Source organism: Anopheles arabiensis, chromosome 2, assembly GCF_016920715.1.
Source record: "Anopheles arabiensis isolate DONGOLA chromosome 2, AaraD3, whole genome shotgun sequence".
NCBI classification, from domain to species: domain Eukaryota; kingdom Metazoa; phylum Arthropoda; class Insecta; order Diptera; family Culicidae; genus Anopheles; species Anopheles arabiensis.
This window is the reverse complement of record NC_053517.1, coordinates 110116057-110138340: the sequence shown is the minus strand read 5'-3', so window position 1 is coordinate 110138340 and position 22284 is coordinate 110116057. Positions and strand designations below refer to the sequence as shown.

Below are 22284 nucleotides of genomic sequence, written 5' to 3'. Positions count from 1 at the left end.
TTCAACGGGTTGGAGTGCAAACAATGAGACATATTTCATGTTTGTGTGTTCCGCTGAAATCGGATAATAAAATTGAATTATCCATTGGTTTGTCAGTGGGGAAGGTATAATGACCCACGACTTGAGGTGAGAAATCAACCGACGGATATTGAAATTGCTTCAGGAAGTTGGAATCTTGCTCCCTGATTGTCCGGTATCATTTCGAGGTACATTCCCATCACAAGATCTATCGAAGATCACGATCATTTCACTTCACAGCACTTCATCACGAATGCAACCTGCACACACTCCTTCTTCGGTGAGGCATTTGCACTTTCCAACACATTAACATGCGGCATCGTCCATCACCCGCCACAAAGCACCAAGGAAAGCCGAATCTCGTTTGTCAAATCCGGTCATTTCATCCGCCATCAACCCGTCGGGGAAGCGTGGTTGGAATTCAAATTCATTCCCCCCAAAGACGACCTTGACGACGGTGCGTTTCATTAGCATACACCGTGCATGGGTGTTTGTATAGGTACAAGATGTTCGTTATACAATGTCTTCTCATAGGGTAAACCGAGCAGACCCACTGTTCAATCCCGATCTTACGTTGCATGATGTGAAAGCATTACACTTTTCCTACATCACACGCTCGAGCGATTGTGCACGGGTGCGAAACCGTTTACTTACTTCATCAAAGCAACCATCGCCCATCAGCCAACAACAACAGCGGAAGAACATACAAGAAGCCAATTATCGACGAAAGAATTAATAAATGAGCTGGTGGTTCTTAGTCTCATCTTCTTTCACCATAGATCACTAATTGATTGTAGCACGTTGGAGCGGAATTGCACCCCAATCCATCGTTGAAATCTGATGAGCAATCTGCTGCGATGTTCTGCATCTTAAGGTGTGCGGCACGCGATGCATATACGCAAAACGTGAGTCTTCATTCTAATCCAGAGAACGAGTCTTTTTTTTTGCTGCATGCCAACTCAACCACATCGGCAGGTGTTTGTAGTGTCGAGCAAAGGGGGAATTTGCGGGACCCATGCCGACCTCGTGCTTCAACGATCAAGAACCGTAGTAAGCCACGACCACCACCCCCTGTCAATGATTGATGATGGACGATTCAACTGTGATCTTCGATCTTGGAGCTTAACGTAGTTCTGGTGCATTGGATGTGATCTTTGATTCCCCCCCGCTTCATTTCTATCCGTTCTTGGCGATCTTAGCAGAGATGTATACAAAGACCTACCTTTAGAATCGCCACAACCAGCTGCAGTGGACCACCCTGAAGCACGACGGTGCTGATGGTGGTCGCGATCGTTGCACTCGCTCCAGACGATGCTGCTCCGGCGGCCGACGCCGTGGCCATGTGCTGCTGAGGTGAAGTCATCGGGCCGAGCGTTTGGGCGAAATCTTCGTTCAGCTGCCGCTGCAGCTCATCGAGCGAGGAGTACTGTCCGTCTCCACCCGGTGGCGTTTGCTCCATCGCTTCGTTATCTGGTTTTCGGTGTTCGCTTTTAAAAGACGGCGCTGTACGTGTGAGGACCCTCCAGAAATGTTTTAACACTGAACAAAATCAGAACTTTCGGTTTCGTTCTAATGCTCCTCGCTGCTGCTGATGATGATGATCACTCTGGCTGCTGCTGCTTCGTTTTCTTTCCTTTCACACAGATTTTCGCACACTCACATATCGCACACACAGAAACACATAAAACACACGAAATGCACACAAGCACGGTTATAGTAGTTGATGTAATGCGTCGATTGAGAACAGAAATACGGTCCACTAAAAACTAAATCGAAGTTGTCGAAAAACTGAAATTACTCAAATGCAACTCTGTAAAAAGCAAACAACAAGAAAAACCATAAGCAAGATGAAATATTACACACTGAAAAATTGGCTCGCTCGGGAAAATTGAAGGCACAAATTGGTCGGCGGGGCCATTTCTTTTTTTAATGGTCGCTGTGCGGTGTAACACACAGTGCTAGTAGCTTCGAACGCACGCACCAACACTTAAGGATCTCGTGACACGGGACGGGGCGGGATGCGCGCACGCGCATGTTAACGCTCCGTCAGATCACACCTCGTCGGAGATCCCGGGCGCGGCTTGGCGGATTCGGTTTCGCTTTTTTTTTCGGGGGGGGGTTTCTTCCTGGCCCCCTTTCCATTGTGACCATTCGAACCATACGCCTGTGATGAGTTGAAAAGTGAGCAAAGCTAATCTCTGCACAACAAAACTGGCATGAAAGATGTCGACGACGCCACCGGGGCGCTTCCACGTTTCATTCACACGTAGCCGCCGCGCCCGTCTCTGTCTTCGGTCTTTGGTTTTACACCGGCTGCCAGCAGCTTGCTTGGGGGCAGTCTTCTATTTCTTTCCCCAATTTCTTTTTGATAACTGTGACGATCGAGTTTAAACCAAGCACGAACGGCATGACATAAACTTTGAGCGTCCACACCGCGAATCGAACGGAACCGCGCGACGGTCACTTGACGCACATCACACACACACGCCCCGGGGGCCAACAAACACAACCGCACTGGCACACAAACACGGCTCGTTCCCGCGCGCACGATACCGGTTTTCACATTAAAACTTTCGGGTTCGGGCTGTGGGTTATTTATCTTCTCCTTCCGAAACACGCGCCTCGATCGTGCGGGACAGCCCAAGAACTTCCACTTTCACTCGTTTCCGTGCCCTTTTACCTGAATGCTGTTGTTGTTGTTGATGATAATCTTAGCTTGATCTTGTTTCGTGGAGCTAAGGGCGATCCGCACTGGTCGGTTGCATCTGAGAGACTGCGAGAGTTGCGCCGGAGCGTGTCTTGATTTGGGGCGGCAGTGTTGTGATTCTTTCCTTTCTCTCTCCTCCCCACCCTGTTCGCCTTGCGCGAAGAGACTAACTTGAACGCAAGCTGGCGGCCAGGTTGGGTCAGCGGGTTTATTGGTGATGGGGAATAGCTGGTTACTGGAAAATTTGGAGTTTTAAATGTATGACTGCTTAATTTTTTGCCATCTATAGAGAAAAAGGCGCTTTTAAGACATTCTAACACTCTCTTACTTGTATTACATCCTGTGAAAAGTTCGAGAAATGAATGAAAAGGCTTCATTTTCGGCTCGTTGCTTCCCCTTGAAAGAATTGTTGCTTCAAGGGTTAATTAAAACATGCTTGCATTACATGCTGTTTGCAAGTTGCGCTACAACTTGTAACGCAGTTACCTCAGATGGCGTTACTTTTGTGTGATTTGTTTGAAAAACGCACTCCATGCATACTTTTAGGCGCAACACTGCATACCGTTTAATAATCATAGCTTCACACACACCAACTTGGGGTATGTTTTATAGATTTTTTAAACTCTCAAGCAAAACATAAACGTAAAAATAAAACCAAAAACACACAAAAACACACGACACACAGAGAAGCATTATTTTACGACACACTTTTATTTCACGGCCAAAAAAACAGAACAAAATCAACATGCTTAACAGAGCCAGAATTGTAAAACTGCGCTATACTTACACCTAGCTTCATTGAAAACATACACTCGAAAGCATGCGGATACACACAAACACGAAAAACACGGCCATGCAAGCTAAGAGCGATGCTACTTCATCTTCCCTTCTTCCTTCCAACCTAAACATCTAACGTCCCTCTCGTAGGAATCACCTATCAAGCTACCTAATTCTTGGTTCGTTGCCATCGGGGCACTCTCTGGATCTCTTCTCTGGCAAGCAAATGGAATGGCGTTTTAAAGACACAAAAAACGGACGGTTTCCTCCTCTTTCTTCTCCTCCGCATCCTCTCACTTCAGAGACAACTCTTCACCGTATGCTTGGTGATGATGTTCTGATAGTAGTACGTCAGCCCCGAAATGTCCCCCGGGCCCTTGACCGGCTCGAACCGGGCCGGGTCCTCCGCGTCCAGCTTAACGCTACTCGTACTCACGTTCCCGCTGTCTTCGCTGGTCGGCGTCACCTGCGTGCTCTGGAGCTCCTGGACCTTGCCCACCAGCTCCACCGTGCCGTCGCTGCCGACCGACGCGAGCAGATTGTTGTTCCGTATGTCGTTCTCGATCTGCTCCAGCTCTTCCGGCGTCAGCGAGAGGGCCAAATTTTCCCGCCGATTGATCGAGTTCAGGGCGGAACTGGAGGCGGAGCTCGTCCCGATCGCACTCGTAGGCGAGCACACCGTCGGCACGGTATCGTCCGAATCCACGCTGGCCGAACCGTGCGAAATGGCCGGAGTTGGGAAGCTGTGCTCCGACTCGTCGAACGAAAGGTTCGCACTCGAAGTCATCACCACGCCCGACAGCAGCTTGATCGAGGGGAACGCTTCCGGGTCGGGATCTTCGGCGGAATCGTTCTCGAGCGAACTTTGCCGCTCGATCGACTCCACGCCCCACCACGGCGAGGCACGACACTCCGAGGCGGTATGGTACGACGAGGACCGTGACTGGGGCGTACAGATGCAGTCCGAAGCCGTCACAAACGATCCATCATCCGTTGACTTTACACTCGAGCTCCAGTCCTGTTGGTTTTTTGGGTGGAAAAGGGCACGAAATGAAATAAATCATCTCTCACGAAACCCAGGGGCAACACACTCACATCACTTTGATTTCCACTGTCACTGCGTTTGCCGGCGGCCACTTCCTGTCCAGCATCGGCACTGGTCAGCTCCTCCACCTCGTCGTCAAAGCCGCCCTGCACATCGCTCAGCACACTGTCCAGGGCTTCCGCAACCTGGGCCACCTCCGCCAGCCGGGTCGAGATCGCTTCGCACGCCATTATGTTATCACTTTCGGTAATGATATTCTCCGGACTGGCCATCCTGGTGTTGGGGAAAAGAAACAAATGCACGCCGGTGTCGGTGTTAGACATATCTTTGTTGCAATCTAAATATACACACACTTTGTGAGACAAATTGCCGGGCTAACTAACTTTAAACTAGCAACTAGGAAGACGACTTTGGGCAAGTTCGGTGAAGTAGCGAGACGAACAACAACTGAGCGAACAACGGCACCCCAAAACATGTGCCCCGGTAAGAGATGCTCACCGGCAAAGATGCTGGGTTACATAAAACACGAACCATGGAAGAATGCACGAGCAAAACTGGCTAAAATTACGACATTTTATGGCGTTGCGTTAGGAGACGAACCTCAACATCAACTCAATTTAGATAGAACAGTTAGAGCTACCTCTCTTAAAACAATCATGAAGAATCTGGTCTCTCTGAAGTAATCTCCGCCAACTTTTAGGCCACTCTTCCCATGCGTCCATGCCCACTATCACCAGCTAATTAGCCGTGGAGCGCATCCCTTCTTCAACAGTATGTTATTAATAAATCACGCGTCCCCCGCTCACTCAAACACTCACGCATCGAGCCGGTCGTCCAGGAGAAACGGTTCCTTCAGCCGGGTCTTGAGCAGCCGGCCGAGCCGCACCATGCGGCCCACCTCGAGCAGCAGCCGCTCGCGCGTCGCCAGATACTTGCGCAGCCGGACCCGTCGGCGGCCCTGCTCCGCGATCTCCCCGATCCGCAGCACGCACTCGTGCAGCTCGCGCAGCTTCACGCACTGCTCCTCGACGCTCCGGTGAAAGACGGCCGAGACGCGCAGTCGCGTCATCTGCTCCTGCGCCACCGCCTGGAAGGATCGCCAGGTGCGCTGCAGCGCTTTGGTCATGGCAATGTTTTGGGCCGTCTCGAGCTTGCACGACTGGCGCAGGGCGAGCGACGCGTTCAGCAGCTGGCAGCCATAGTTGTACGTGCCCTTGGCCGTCTCCTGCAGTGTCTGGTGTTCATCCTTTTGCGATTGGATCTCCCGAACCGTTGCACCGACGTGGGCGTGTGAACGCAGCATCACCTGGTGCAGATCACTCATCCACTTGACCGCGGTCCGGGCGTCCTGCTCGTACTTGAAGATGTGCGTGATCTGATCGAGCGTCAGCTTCTGCAGCTCGACACTGTCGGCGAAGATGCGCGACCGGGACCGGGTCGCATCGAGAATGTCGCGCACGTTGCTAATGTCTTCGCTGTAGTCTACGTCGATGTCACGCCCGACCGCATCCTTCACCGGCATGAGCAACACGTCGCTCAGCTTTTCGCCCTCTTTGATGATCTCTTTCTCCATCATTTCTATAAGCGAAGAAAATAATTGGAAATTAGTAGATGACTCCATTTGTTCCTCTCATGGAAGTACTCACCAAGCATTCGTTGGTTTTCATTCAGTTTCTGCAGATTGGCACTGGCCAGTGCGTAGTCCTCCACCCGCTCACCCATAATCAGCGACTGAAACACCTCGCTCGTGCGATCGAAGTACTCAGCCACCAGGCGGAAGAACCGCACCGACGTGATCAGCACATTCCGCCGACGCTCCAGCCGCTGGGCGAAGCTGCGACACACAAAGTCCATCCACTCGCGCTGCGACTGCAAATCCCGATAAGCCGGCGTATCCTTGCGTCGTGGAAAGTGGTCGATTTTGTGCAGCAGTTCCGCATAACACCCGTACGTCTGCCAGCACTGCAGCTCCAGAATCTCGTGCTCCAGCCGCAACTGATCAGCCGTACCGACATCATGTCCGACCCGAAGTTGTGCATTCAGCATCGATTCGGCCGTCGTCAGTATCCAGCTGGTCACGTGCGAAACGCCCTCCTCCAGGGTGGCCAACTCCTGCAGCACCTCCACCGTGCGTTCCAGCTCCGTCCAGGCCTGGTTGGTGGCGGTCTGCTTGCGATCGAGTGCGTTCAGCAACCGATCGACTTGCGTCTTGCCATCAGTTAGATCCTGCGGTACGGCCGACTTGGCACTGTGCAGGTCGGTCAAGTGGGCCAGCAGCTTTTTGCCTACACAAGAGCCACGTGTGTTGAGTGGGTCGACCGATCGGAAATGGAGGGAAAAAATGGAAAGCGGTTTTAGTATGAACTCGTCCAGCAGAAGCTTTAATTTCCCTTCCCCAAATTGTAGCATGTGGCTCACCATTTATAGATCTCTATGCGTTATAAATCTCAGGTCGGAGTTATTTTCCCTCACAATAAAACCGACAGTACAATTAAAAGGCACCCACTGTTGCCTCTCTCCAAGAGAGTGTATGTGTGTGTTTGTGTGTGTATATAATTATACAATTTATAACTTTATCAGCCACTTTAAACCGTATTGCTATGCATTCAATTAACGCTTCCTCCCTCCCTCGCTTTGCTCTTAAACTGTTCCGCGTCTGATGGAGGGTGCGATTTATTACAACCATTGTCTAAATTGCAACCAAAAAACAAAAGAGAGAAACCATTTCAAGGGGGATTTGGGGTGTGTGTTTTTCTACACTTGAACATGAGCAGTAAAGCAGAGTGGAGGCATCGGTACGATCAGTGGACAACATTGAAATTAGTCTAGATACTAAAACCCACTGTTATCACAATATCAAGCTCTTTAATTGAATGAAACAATGTGTTATCTTTCATTTGAATTAATTTCTATGCAACAATTTGATAAAAAGAATTACAGACCACGCCTCAAAGACAGTACAACTAGCTTAACTCAACTGTCCAAAGAAAGACCCATTGTTTGTTCAAGCCTCGTATGTCCCTGCATTAGACTACGTTCCCAGCGTGAAACTGGCTAGCCTGGAACTCTGGTGGCTGCCCTCATACACAGGGTCAGGTTGACCATTAGCGTTTGCTGCTGCACCCCTTTCGGTTATGGAAATCCACCTCATGGGCCAGCGCCACACGCGAGACTGACCCAGTTCGTGGCGGTTGTGTAAACGCACTCCCGACCGTTTGCTAAGTGGACGGTTTTTTTTTATATATTTGATAGGGAAAGCAGAATTTCATGCACAGCTCAACTACCCTTTATGGCGCAAGCATTTATTGGAGCTGTAGAAACTGGGCTCCAACAGTAGCCCCGCCGCTGTGGGCACAGGTGTCAGGTTCTCGGTTGTTTTTCGGTCGCAAAGGAGAAAAAGAAACCCGCAACTACTGCAGCCTGCTACTACCACAGTGATTAAGCAACCAATCGCGCATTAACGATGTGCCAGCAACGATGTGTCCAACACTACACTGCACGCTGTGGTGGCACTCCTTGCGCGGAAGGAAACGATCGCTACAAACTGTGACACCCGGCTGGACCTGAACCCCGCTAATGAGATGAGGTTGCCTGCCGCTCCACTGGCAAGGGCGGAAATGATAGATCAGACGATCGAACGATCGCTGCTTTCGCGGCACAGCGGCACACTTCCGGTGGGATCGACCCAGCCCCGTGGAAAGCGAGGAAAGAAAGAAAGAGACGAATGAAGCCTTCATCGACGCATCGGCGTATCGATTGTTCAATTAACCAAACATGGCCACACGGTGCCTCAAGTCTTCCTCCACAAATCAATCACCAAAGGGAGAAACTTATGAATATGTGTGCCCATTAGTCCCTTGATCCCTGTCTCTCTTTCACATTCCCTGTGGGAGCCACCTCCCTGAAAAGCTGCTCAGTCACGCTTGCCACTTCAAACCGGTGATTCCGGTGCGATGGAGAAGCGAAAACACAGCAGGATTCCCCCACAGACCCACAGTCACGTTACTTACCGCCGTCCATCACTAGGGAGAGAAATTTTTGCACATCCCCGTACAGCTGCTGGCAAGATTTGAGGGCCGCGGTCGACTCGCTGGCCCGCACCGTCCGGTTGTCCAGCAGGATGAGGTGCAGGTTTTCTAGGTCGCCCATCGCTTTGTCGTAGGATTTTCGAAATTCTTCGATGCGCTGCTCGTTGAGTGGGCGGTCAAAGGCAGCGTCCGGGGAAGCCAAGCGTTAGAGCATGATGACCCAATGGTTTTGGAGAAGAAAGTGGAGGGATAGAAAGATAGAAAGACAGCAAAACAAAACAACAACAAGAGTGTACATTAGTTAAACCGCATGACAAGAACGATCACGCTGGCACGGTCAAGTGGATGGCCCAAACGAACGAACACGCACACGCAGACGGATAGAGTGAGAAGATTTTTTACGATCCCTTCCCGATTCGAAGCCGGATTGAAAATGGGAATTTTATCACCCTGGCATCGGGTGTTGAGGGAGGATAAACGCGAGGGAGACAGAGAGCAACAAGAAGCGTTAGTAGAAAGTTCTGCGTCCAAGTGAAGATGCGGTAAGGCGACGACAACATCCCTAATCTGCCCAAGAATCTTACTCAATTAGCATTGGAATGGTTATATTAAGGGTGGAACGAGTTTTCGTTTAAAGCAGCGCTATTGGGCTATCTAATTACTTGGAAAACGGATGCGCTTGCTGCGAGAACTGTTTAAATGCTTACAGAAAAGGGGTTTCTTAAAAAGATAAAGATATTTTATAACAATATTGGAAAGGAATCTTATGGGTGATTGGCTGTCTATAATCTTGGCATTTACGATCTCCTCATTCAATCAACTGTTAAAGTACTTTACGAAATCCGTTCTCTTTGGCCCTCACTCACTCGCTCTCACTCTCTTCTGAATCGAAGTGTAATTTAGCAATCATGTAGCGATTATTTATGACTTTTGACACGTTGCGTTGAAAAGGGAACGATCAACTAGACAGGTTTTCGATCATCAAGGCGTGTTTGTGCCGTACTTACCTCGCGGGATTGTATCCACTGCTCATGATTATAAGCGATGATGCCGCCAAGCTCCTCCGGTAGCTCGCTCGTGTCAAAGTACTTGCCCAACCGGGACTTTGAGATGATGGTTGGCTGGTACAAACGAAATGGGAGAAAAGAGAGAAAGATAGATAAAAAAAACCATTGCAATTTAATTAAGACCGCATTGTTTAACAAAAACTAACAAAACAAAATCAAATTACATTACATTTGTTAATTAGTAAAACAAAAAAGTAAGCAAAAAGGCGGAGATGGCGAAGAAACAATCACTCACACATCAAAATAAGAGGAGATAGTAAGTAAAAGCACACTCTCATCAATCAATTCAAACTGGTTGTGTTGGTGTGTACATGGGTACAAGCAAACCAATTGTCTCTTTTAATTGAGAGAATGTTCTTCTACCTTCTCTCTCACCATATTCTTTTTTACCCCAGATGGGACTCGAACCCACAATCCCCGGCTTAGGAGGCCGGTGCCTTCTCCATTAGGCCACTGGGGCATCACGAAGGTCGAACGTTTAGGTTACATCGAGTACTGCACCAGCACCAATCCATTAGCAATCCAATAAACGCACCAGAACGGTACCACAAGGATGATCGCCACGACCCGCGGTGTGGAGTAATTTCGATTTCGCATTGCACACCTCCTCAATGGCGCCGATTAGCAACACACACACACACGCATTAAAATTATCCACTTTTCTACTCAAAAACCCACCACGTGCCTAATGGCGTTTCGGGGCACAAATTACCCCCAATCGTTTGGCGCGCTTTGAAGAATCGCTAATTTCTCACCCCTCCTACCTCCGGAATCGAATGGGGAGGGGTGCAATTATTTCCAACCGCTTTGCTGTGTTTGTGTTCGCATCGTAGATGAAAAACGCAAAATCGATTACGAAATTTGCTACAAACGGCAATGTGCCTTTGGAAGAAAAACGTTCCACTGACAAACACTTTCCGTTTCTGCTCAGGCGCCTATTTAGCATGCAATGTTTGCATGCCGAAGCCCACCCTCCCCTCCCCGTGTCAATGCTTTCTCCGTGCATTTGTTTGTTGATTCTCTGCGAGGCAAAAGTATCTACAAAACCCTTCCAAAATCGGAAAGCTCATTCAGACAGCTAAACAGTCCCGCAGTTTATTGATTGGTCGGCTTCCTCCAAAACCCCAGCGACTACGTGAGGGTGTAGGGGACGAAATTGTGCACGGTGCACACTAAACCCCAACCACTATCAATTTCCCCCCTCTCTCTGTGTGCCAAAGAGCAGGCAAAACACGAAACACCGCTCAAGAGTCCCGCTGGAATTTGTTTTTGCTTTCCCGGACCAAGCCACCTTTTGTGCATAGAACGGGGAGAAAGTGCAACGGATTTTGAGGGGTTCCAGTGTTTTTTTCTTACTGGCTGGCGTCATATGTGCAATTTTATACGCAGTTGCTGCAACCGGTAGGGGGTCGAAGGTATGGATGGGGTGAACATTCCGTCTTACCGGAACCAATCTCTTGGGCGGCGGGAAAGCTCCCGGGAAGCTTTCTGCAACAATCGCTCACACAAGCGTAATTGGACTCGTGTGGATAATAATGGCCATTGAAAGAACAACACCAATGTTCAGACAATAGGCAATTGACAGCTGAAGCAGCGGGCTGGATGGAGAGCGCTGCAGCAATTCCGAAAGTTATTATTTAAACAACAGGTGTAAAAGGGGGTTTAGGTCTTTTTGTGTTAATACGGTTCCATTAAAAACAATAAATATTTTCCGTTGCTGGTTGCAAGTAACAGTAACATTCCGTCAAAAACATCAACACAGAGTGCCTGGTTTTTGTAGAGAAATCTAAAGTCGTGACCTTAGATGTAAATTAGATGAGCAGCGGCTTAAATCACGCTGACCTGGATCAGTCAAAACTGTACCCACCCCGTTTAGGAAAGATATCCCCAATAAGAATGTGTGTTTGCAAAGCATCACTATTAATTTATTCACCCTGTCAATCATTAAAGCATGAGAGAGAGCATAGCTTAAGCCACTGTTTTGCGCCACATGATGCCCCACATGCTCGGTGGTTCTGAAATCCCATCGTTAACCTGCAAGGTTAGTCATCTCTGTCTCAGCGCAATGCGCAAGGCTGGCTAATAAAAACAGAGCGCAAAAAACACACATGCGTGGCATGCCACTGTGCGGAAAGAAAAACAAAAAACATACGCCGTGAGCAGTTCACGCATTAGCCACTGTATGTAAATGTTGAAACGGAAATGCTATGCAATTATTATGCGACACTTAACGAAGGCAGGAATGGTGGGTGCGTCATACGAGTAGAATCTCCCCTCCGGACAAACAAAACACAATCCAACAACAATCTCAGTCCCCGTCCGACGTGTGTGAGTGCAATTTGAGTTGCCTTAGCAACGGCAAAGCACTGCAAAAGGAAAGCAAAGGGCTCTTGCTAGATGAAGAAGAAAAGGGAAAACCCACCGTGCTATCGTCACGTACCAATAGCTCCACTTCGTACTCCTCTCTAGGGTCAGTATGTGTGAACGGCGTGAAAGGTGGCCACAACTCCCCCCCCCCCCCGCAAGGCAGGGAAATGGAAATTATCTTTCACTCCCCATGCCACCGTACGTACGTGTGAGCGCCTTTGCGTCAATTGCCCCAACCCTAATGGTAGCCTAATTGGACTTGCGTCTTGCCACTTTTCGATGCAATTCACCCCATAGCTCATGGGATAATCGGTCCCACACTGTGGGACACCGTGGGTAAAAAGATATCACGAAAACGGAAAACCGAACTGTCTGCATCGTCTGAAATGATCTTCTTCGACTCTTTTCATACCATAAATGCAGCTGGGCGCAGTATGTGTTGGCCTTCTTATCAAAAGGTGCATTGCGTCCTTGGATTCGGGTTGGGAACAGAAGCAACAATGCACGTGTTCCAACCGCTCTACTGCTAAGCCAATCGGGCAAATAACAATCACAAAAAGTCCGCTCCAAATCCAGTAGCAACCCCCGGTAGCGACAAAACCCCCATTCGGAGCGATAAGATATCCGGAGTAATAGGACGAGCGATAACAGAGAACCCGATCGTAAAACCGGTGCAATAATCTGCCCAATCTGAGCCACCGATTAATTACGTGTACGCAAGATGAGGGGCATTGTTGGCGTATTACCGCACTTGCGCTGCAGTAATGGCAAGAGTGCGACGCGTTCTGTAAGAAGACGCAGAGACCCGAACTCTCTAGAACAGTTGTATCGAGCTTCGGTAATTGCGTGTTTGCTAACCCACAGGTCACTGCGAACGACCGATAAGGGCAGATCTTGTACCGCGATGATCGTGTCCAAACGATCGAAACATGGCGCTCGACGCTATCACTTGCTTTCAATCGCTCAAACAAACAAACCGCTCGGACCGACCCCCAGCTCGTCCAGGCAAGTCCCACAAACGTTATATCATAACATGAACACACACCCGCGGGGCCACCAAATGATCCACACCCACGCCCCGGGCCTAACCTTGGGACCACCGGACACACCCCAATTTTAGACAACACGCTCAGAAGAAGCAGAGCAAGACAACTCCCTCCTCTACAAGCTTTCAAGCAAATGCACAGAGTTCAATGTCACCCTTAGGGTCAGGGGGGAAGCCACATTGGCGGAAACAACCCCCTGAAGCTTGTACCAGCATGGGGCTTGATAACACTATCTCTGACACGACGACAATTGGCAAAAGATCGCACACGCCTTGGCCGTTGGTTTGACAACTCGACACGTCGCCAAAATGGTTTTATAATTGCCGATGCGGGTTTAAGATCTCGCTGCTCGAATGCGCGTGCAATCAATCACACGCGCCTGATCGATCTTCCTCCTTTCTGCGATGTTCAAACAATCTATCGTTGATGCTACCTACCTCACCCTTGCGATGCTGGCGGGCACAGTTCTCCACCCGATTCTTGTCCCAGAACGCATCGGGCCGGATCACGAGAAAGCTGTTCATCTGCTCACAGCTCAACAGCTGCTGGACGTGCCGTATGTACTGGCGGGTGGAGCGCCACGAACACTTTTGCGCATCGAGAATGACGGCGAGTCCACTGCTGACCGTTTCGGGACTGCGGATGAGAAGAATTGGGACACGCAATTAGTAAGCTTTGAGGCTCCCCAATTCCACGTGTCACAGCTTACCTTAAGCTAGCCAACAGGTACTTGACCGTCGTCTCGAGGAATCCCTTCATCCAGGGCAGATTGTCGTAGAACGGGACCGGTATGACCACGAGCGGATGTCCGTCCCGATCCCGACCGCCCGGCATGTACGCCGTCTGCGTGTTGAGCGCGTTCAGTACGTCCGCCTCCATGGAGCTGCTTCCTGCTGCTGACCACTTGCTTGCTTCAAGAGCGCCGTCAAGCGTTGGCCGCTTTCACCGGCAACTACAACAGCCACAACACAACGTGAATACTCACAATCCCCAACTAATACTTCCAACGGCCACAAAGCACTGTCACTTTCGAACCAGCACTGTAGCTGCACACTGCTCGCGGTGTGGCTTAATGGTGGGCCACGATCACTGCCAACACTGCCGCCGCTCGTCGTCGCCACCAGCGGCGTGTAACATGATCGTGCTGCGTTTCTCTTGCATTCTTCAAACTACACATTCCACTCGGTTCTCCTACGCAGCAAACGGCACACTACGATCACGTTCACGTTCGTTCTCCAGGAGACCCGCGGCCCGTTCATTGCCTACTGCACGGCCAAGGGTCGCACCATAGCGAGACAGGGAGCGCGAGAGATCCGTTATGTTGCAAATCACTGACACGCCAATGCTGCCATCCGTTTTTGTGGTCGGTATGCAGATGATTTCACTGTGCCTTTGTGTGTTGTGGCGTTGCTTTTGCTCCTCCACATCCACTTTACCTGTCACCACAAGCGGAACAATTCACACTATTGTTGGGTTGGTCGCTTGCTGCACACTTCTCTCTGGTTTGTCACCGCACAGGCAAAACGCAGCTATGTCAACACACTGAAACAAACGAACCACAACGTGTGAGTTATGCTCTGCATAGCATAAACGAACGACCCCATAGACCACAACAACAACAACCTGACCGACCAGAAGCGACACTCAAAACCACTACCAACACTCAATAAACCGACCGACGTTCCCTTCTCCTTCGTGACAAACCTGCTCGTTCGAATTTTGATTCGAACAGTCGGCACAAACCCTCCCCGTTTGTGATCGATCGTCAATTTCCTGAGGGATCGCATTCGCAGCATTCGTTCTTTTTCAGCTCTTGTATTTCTTGGATTTCTTTTTTTGCTTTTTTCCCTTTTTGCTTGCCCCACTCACTACTCGGGTTTTCGCTCGGGCTTCCCTCTCTGGTTTTTAGGTCATGCATGCATGCATGAAAACATTCTGCTTGATTGCTCGGTTGGTTGGTTGGTTGACTCCCGTTGTCGAATTTCCCACAGCGTTTGCAAAAAAGACCTGAACATTAAACCTCCCCCCGAGCGAAAGGAACGCAGACTGCCGAGACATACACAAACACACACATGTGTGTGTGCGTCGTAAAATCGGCCCGTTGTCATGGTAACCTGGTGATGGGGGCGAGTGACTCGAGGAGGCATTTAATTATAGCCAAATGTGAAAATTCTACCCCCAATCTGCTGATGAAGGTGGATTGTGGATGTAATTGAGACCTCGGTGAGTATGTCGGCTGCTCGAAAACAGTACACTTTCTCTTTCAACATCCGTGGTGATTATTTTAAACTGTTGGTACTTATTATCAGTTGTTCAAAATAGCCTCAAAAACCTCTTCCCTCAGGTCAGGTCCTTCTAGTGGATTTGCTCAACTTTGCAAGCTATCGACTCTTTTGGGAGACAGTTGATAGAATATTTATATTTAATTTATTCCAACCATAAAGTATAACCTTCTCATAGCGAAAACCCGTTACAGCGGATGCCACGGATGATGCCGATTTCCTTCCACAGGCCCTTCTTGGACCAACTTCCCCCCACATGGGAATGGGCGGACAAAACCGCTTTTTTGCGTACTGCCAGCCAGCAACAAGCTGCAGCAGCACCACCACCAACGAAACGCGGTCACTTCCATTGCATGTTCCGCGCAGGAAGAACCGTTCGCCGGACGCCATCAGTTCTCAGTGCTGCTCCTGCCTCCCTTCCCCAGTTTGCCATCGACATCAACATCCGCGCGGCAAGTGCAATCGCATCGTGGAACTTATTACTCGAGACCCACGCCAGCTACACCTGCCCTTGTGTCAAGCCCCTTCTTAATATCAAGAATTGCATTGTACACACAGGCGCTGACCAAGTAAAAGGGCGCTGAGAAAGCGAGAGAAGAGAAGGGACATTATTCAGCTATTTCTTCTTTCACCCAACGCGGGGGAAAAGTGTGTCAGTAATCGTGCGCGACTTGCTACGTGGGGCTAGCCCCCCCTCCCTGACAACTTGTCGAGAATTCATAAATCAATTGAATTTCCATGAGAAGATAAAGGAAGTGCAAAATCAGCTCTCCAAAGCAGTGGCATCCCTGGTGTGTGTGTGCTGTGGTTTGATATTGGCAGCAAAACAGGAGTGGAATGTCCTCAATATGCCACTTATGGCAAAAAGGGAAACCTCCAAAAAATCACCCGTTTTCTGAATGTTTTAATTTAAAATATATAATTTTGGAAAAAAAAAATCGACAAAAAAAGGTGTCCTTCCAACATCACCACCGCACCCATGAGATGTCTTGGATGCAGCGATGACTAGCCCCTTTTTGGGGTGCATAAAAGAAATCTTGAAAGTTCATCTCCTCGACCCGGTTCGGAGGAGCGTCTGCGATGCAGGGGAGAGTGCCAACCGAGGAATGCTCGGTGACACCATCCTCATCATCGCCATCACAATCGAAAACCCTTAATAAAACATTCCAATAACGACGATGCGCTTCACATTCCTTTCGCAATTGTGCACGGGAAAGGGTGTCCCATAAATGCAAATCTTTCAATTCAAGGCAACTTCGGTATAGGTCTTCCCCGAAAAAGAAAAAGAAATATGCACAACCCCAAAAAGGTCATGCTCATGACGTTGAAATGATGAACATCGATTTGTCTGCTTCTTCTTCTTCATGATCATCATGATTTCTGGCAATAACTGTACCGTACCCGTTACATTCATCTCGAACTTGAGCAACTCCAACTCATGTTCCAGCCATAGATTCTGTTGCATTTTATGTAAATGAGCGAGCCTGCATCCAAGCATCCCAAGAACGCATCTCGTATGTTTGCTTTCGAAATTGACACCAGCATACGAAACATAGGGCTCTTCGCACCCTTAAGTGCTCAATGAGTGCTTGCCCTAACCAGAGACTAATGCGACCAGAGAGGCGTGCAGGCGCATTTCAGTGTCAGATTACGCGACAAAGTGTCTGCTTCAAGGGCAGAGACGGAAGTGAAGTGGCTACGGCCTAGGCGGAATTCTATTCCCAATCACCACAACCTGTACCCTGATCGCCTGTCACCTGAACGATCGTTTCCTACTCTACACGTAGGCTGTTAAACGATTCCAATACAGACAGTGGTTCACTTTGTGCGGGGATTAGTTCCTGCTCAAGAATGCATTTTACAACAAAACGTTAAGCTTTTTAGAATGAAAGAACAGTGTTTTTTGATATCTTTTCAAGGCACCATTCAGACAAATGGTCTCTCTTTGTTCGGCGATGCGTCCAAACGGGTGTTATCATAACGGGCGTTTCGTTTCAACAACAACAACCATGAATGTGAAGCACGTTCTGTGTGTTTGCTTGCTTGCGTTTTATCGCTCTGTTTTACAACCGCATTTAGACAAGCGACAGACAAAACGAATTTCAACACCATTTTTCCTCTGTGCTGCGCTGCGTTTTTATCGTGTACCTAACGATGGTTCACGCGCTGTCTCGTGCTTTCCTCACCTTGCCGAGGTAGCAGCCCTGTTCTGTTAGAGAGCTTTGTTTAGGTTAATTGTAACGATAGAGATGGGAAAGAGGTTACGCGCGATGGAAAGCAACGCACACAATCGATCGCTTGTTTTCCTTCCCCACGGAAGCTTTGTAGAGCGATCGACTCCCGACCATTACGCCCAATCAGCTTATCCGCCCAAGCGCGCTCGTCCTTAGTGGTGATGATTTATGGAGTTGTTTTTTTTTATAATCTGCTTACGTCGTTTGTCGTCTACATCCTCTAGATGGGTTCCCAAAATACCTCAACAACCCGGCAGGAGACTACGAAAGAAGGGGGACAAATCCACTATCAAAATGAAGCCATCTAACTCGAACGCCCTCTCTCTCGCGTCTCTATGGGCGTTGGTATCACTGTGAAGATATCACCCTGCCGAGCGATCCTCTCTCGAGATCTCGCGATCTCTATACACCTGTGGTCAGTTGGTAATGTGATGACGAGAACTAGACCACATTTCATTATGCTTCATTCATTATCTTCGTGTTCGTTTTTCGCGCAAACGCTTTTGTGCGCTCTTTCGATTCCTGTTTTTTGGCGTCAAACGTCAAACGGAGCGACTCACCGAGAGCCTGTTGGTCTGTTCCACATTAAAGAATGGGTTTGGACGCGTCGGAAACAGGTTAAACAACCCCGCCACCACTGGTTTCCTGGTTATGCGGCATGTTATCTCAATGCTCGGGACCGGTGACGATGCCGCTGCTGATGACGCTCCACTTTGATCGTAATAACTGTAAAAACCTGTACAAACTTCTAGAGGACGCTAGCACACACCACCGGGACCAACAACACGCGGGGCGCGTCCAACAAGGTATCGTCAAAGGCAGAAGCAACAATGCTGAAAGAGGCACGTCCAGCGCCGTTCATTGTTGCCAACGGCCAGGGAGCAGTAATTAATTCTTCATCGCGTATTTCGGTGTAAGTGTGGCAATGCACGCGAGATCGTGTGAGCAATAGGAGGTAGTGTGTGGAGTGGATCCGATGTCCCAAGACTAGGATCTCCAATAGGGGCCTACTGCTTGCCGGCGTAATTGTGCTGTCTGCTGCGGTTTGGGCTGTGCTTTGAAGGGTTTCCTCAAACGATCGGGTAACACACACACCACAGGCCACAGGAAATCAGACGTTTTAGCGAATTATGCGAAAATTCAATCCATCTCAACCACCACCAAACTCCACTCCAAAGGGAGAGATGATCGATGGGAAAATCGTGTCTGCACCGTCTACACGCCATCTCACGGCCGACGGGAAGATAATTTTATGCTAAATCATAACCAATTCCCTTCCAAAGCTTCTTACGACGCTTCTTTCTTGCTCTTTTTTTGCTTTACCAGCAGTTGCACTACCTCACCTTCTTCCCCTTTGGGGATTAGCAGAACTCGCCCTCATTCTCGCCCTCAGCTCTCTCGAACGCATTAATTGTAGAAAGTTTGCGTTCGGTTTCCTGCATCGCCAACCCCAGCTGCGTGACCTCAAACACACACACACAGACACAGTCCCGGGCTCGAACTCTAACGAGATCGAATTTGCATTCCTGATTCACAAGGCGTCGAGGTTGGGGTGGTGGTGTGGTGATGTGGATCGACGACGATGACGACGACCTAACGGTCAATGATCGGGCCCCGCGCGCCACGATAAGGCTCCGGCACCCTTTCCTCCGCAACCGGTTTATCAAATTAGCCACGCCTGTCACTGCAAACACACCCCACTTCCTGTCTCCCCGTTCTGCGATCTCATTTTACGATCAAGCGTCGGGAATGCAAAACCATTAAGCGAAGCTAAAAGCGCGACAAACGGCAATGCCAACACTGAACGGGGGGATTGGAGAAGGGATCAAACTGCAACCGATTCTGAAGTGGAGCAATCTAAGACACACCCGGTCTTTTTTTTCTGCGGATCAGATCACACACTACACACACACAGACACACAAGATCAGCACAGTTGACACGCATCGATCACTTACAGTATGCCACAGTCGCGCACGGGGCACTCCCTAAAGCGCAAAGGAATTCCTCTTGGATCAAAGTTGAACTGGCGCACCGAGAGTTGGAGGTACAAGTCCTCGAGATTGACGCTCAATTTGGCTATGCAAACACACAGACACACACTCATCGACACACATACACATTGCGTGCGTGCGATCGAGTCAAGAAACCGCGATCATCACGAGACACACCGCGTCACGCGACCGTCGGAGATCACTGTTGCCGAGCTTTTGTTTTGAGCGGCACACTGCGTGCGCAAGCGAAGGGTCGCTCGATCTCCAGCTGAAAGGCTCCCCACCACAGCTGCGACGGCTAGTGGTCTCGCTTGCACTGCCAGTGCCAGTACGATCGCTTTCCCTTGTGAGAGCCACTGTGTCGAGGAGCTGCTCTCATCGTCGTGAGTGCCTAGCACACCCTTAAGCAGAGCCTAATTTCTCCCAAAACCTGTTCTTGGTGCAGCCAGTTCACGCTTTGTACTTTGATATGTTGTAGCATAAGCGAACGAAGGCACGACCTTGCGGACAGCAAGGATGTCCAGCAGATGGAAACAAGAGAATGGGAATGTAATGCTACGTTGGTCACGATCGTGCGCCGCACCTGCCCTCAAGGACGTTAACGGTTTTCCTGGATGCAACCTGGCGCCTCCGCCAATTTCCGGCGCAAGGTGCAGGATAATATCAGAGTACGAAAGAACGACACACCTTTCCAGTTTTGGGGGGTTTGATCACATAACAATTTTGCGTTTATTTAACAGGACGACACTTTAGTTCCAGCCGAAGAAGTTGCGGAAGCGGGTGATGATCTGGTCGACATCGACGCCGAAAGCGCGCAGCTGGGCGGAGAAACGGGTGACATCCGGGTGCTCAATGACGCGGGTGAAGCCAGCGCGACGGGCCTGGGTCATGCGGTACAGCTCACCGAACTCGCTGGTCGGGTCGGCGATGAATGTGCGGGCCAGAGCCTCGGCGCCCTCCAGGTTGGTGGCGGCACGGATCTCGTCCATCATCGCGTTCCAGGAGCGGGAAGCCGGCGAGCGAGCATTGACCGAGCGGGTGATCGGGGTCAGACCGAGCATGGCGGCGATGCCGTTCAGGTAGTCGCGGATGCTCACGCCACGGACCTCGGTCCAGGCGCTGATCTCCTGCAGCTCCGGGGTGCCGATCAGCACACGCCAGGCAGCATCGGTCTCCTCCGACTGCAGGAAGCTCCAGATCTCGCCGACCTGGGCGTCGGTCTGCACGTAGCGCTCGTAGATCGTGCGCACCTCATCCATGTTCAGGAAGGGCAGCAGCTGATCGACCTCAGCGCGCAGGTTCTGCCCGAAGGCAGCACCGAACAGGGCCAGCAGGATGAGGAATTTCTGCAAACAAGATCATATAGAGTGGCGGTTAGCTTGAAGAATCCTTGAATCCATCCACTTTTTACTGCTCCTGTGCTTACCATTTTGTTAGACGGTTGAGTCGAAGGACTACTCTGAATGCAAGCGCAATAGAAAGGTGACTTTTGGAGCAGACAATCGACCCTTTTATACCCAAAACCAGCTGTCCGAGCGAATCTCGTTGCCAGCCAAAGTGACGCTCGCGTGATAAGCGAAGACCGGGGCGTACAGGGAACGCTACCGTATTGCAACAAAACTCGCGATAACATCTTGTTCACGATAAGCGACGACAGCGGGAGGGCTCGGTTCGGGACCAAAAATAAAACAAAAAGTCGTACAAACTGCAATCGGGCAATAAAACAAGAAAAATCCATTCGATTCTGGATGATTGCTTGTCTGCAGCACCTTTTGCTGTGGCTTCAGTGCTGACGATCCTCGTGTTGTTTGCTCGGTATTGAAAGGCAATTGGAGATGAAGTTATGAAGCTATAGATCGAGGGCAATAGGGCGTTTAAAGCAACTCTTAAATAATGTCACTAGCACATTAAATAATTGGTTAAAACAATCGATCGATATTTGGAACGGATGATCTTGGATATCTAGTAAATTATTGGAAACAAAATATGCGACACAACTCAAATAAATCTATCTCAGCATTTGACGGTTATGACATCCAAGCAGTCAATGAAAAGGTGTTAACAGAGTATAGATGCATCATGCATTAGTAACTCTCGGAGAATGTGGACAAAGAATTCAAAACTGCTGTGATCATTGGCAAAAGCGTGGAGTTCTATCGGTGAACCATCTAATTATATATTCCCTTTAATTGCAAGCAACCCGGACGCACTTGACCTGCTCCTCCGCCACAAGGGTAGCGTGGCCGAGCGGTCTAAGGCGCTGGTTTAAGGCACCAGTCACTTCGGTGGCGTGGGTTCGAATCCCACCGCTGCCAACAGACATTTTTATTGTAGTTGAGTGGCATAGAAAAAAAAAATACATATACGTGTGTGTTTTTATGCATGTAAAAGAAACGTGTTTTGGTCGCTAGCTTACTTGCCTTACCTACCCATAGAAATTGACTACATTTTGATAGTATTTTGACATCCTGATCATGATCTGGTAAGTTCTTCTGAAAGTCGTTTAATACGAATGGAAATATTTAAAGCATTAAAATATGTTTTTAAAACATCGATTTCTGAGGCTTTTTCTAAAGCCTGGAACGTAACATCAAACATTCATTTTGGCACCAAGTATCAGTTCACATGTCCCAGCTGACCTTGGACTTTACCGGTGCACTCGCCGGCTTGACGTGGATGCTATTTGAGTAATCTAATAACCCCAAAAGGATTATTCCATGA

At 49.3% G+C, this 22284-nt stretch overlaps 2 protein-coding genes and 2 non-coding genes across 5 annotated transcripts in view; 1 reads left to right on the top strand and 3 right to left on the bottom strand.

Moving 5' to 3' along the window:
• LOC120895627 (titin) overlaps positions 1-13934 on the bottom strand; it is a 154990-nt gene extending 141056 nt beyond the window's left edge. For both annotated transcript variants that reach the window (XM_040299130.1, XM_040299131.1), the window contains exons 1-8: positions 13765-13934; positions 13493-13691; positions 9583-9696; positions 8558-8732; positions 6194-6832; positions 5366-6125; positions 4598-4820; positions 3939-4520 (exon numbers count right to left, since the gene is read on the bottom strand). In XM_040299130.1, coding sequence (XP_040155064.1) covers positions 3939-4520; positions 4598-4820; positions 5366-6125; positions 6194-6832; positions 8558-8732; positions 9583-9696; positions 13493-13691; positions 13765-13934 — 2862 coding nt within the window. The remainder of the gene's footprint in view (positions 1-3938; positions 4521-4597; positions 4821-5365; positions 6126-6193; positions 6833-8557; positions 8733-9582; positions 9697-13492; positions 13692-13764) is intronic.
• Positions 10030-10102, bottom strand: Trnar-ccu. The gene has a single exon. It is a non-coding gene; the product is annotated as a tRNA-Arg (tRNA).
• Positions 13935-20258: 6324 nt separating the features above from the next.
• LOC120898497 (protein G12-like) lies at positions 20259-21082 on the bottom strand. The gene is made up of 2 exons (XM_040304436.1): positions 20990-21082; positions 20259-20909 (listed from the first exon to the last, which is right to left on the bottom strand). Exons 1-2 carry the CDS (start codon positions 20990-20992, stop codon positions 20313-20315), a joined length of 600 nt encoding a protein of 199 aa, XP_040160370.1. The 5' UTR covers positions 20993-21082; the 3' UTR covers positions 20259-20312.
• Positions 21083-21796: 714 nt separating this feature from the next.
• Positions 21797-21878, top strand: Trnal-aag. Its single transcript has one exon. It is a non-coding gene; the product is annotated as a tRNA-Leu (tRNA).
• The last annotated feature ends 406 nt before the right edge of the window (positions 21879-22284 follow it).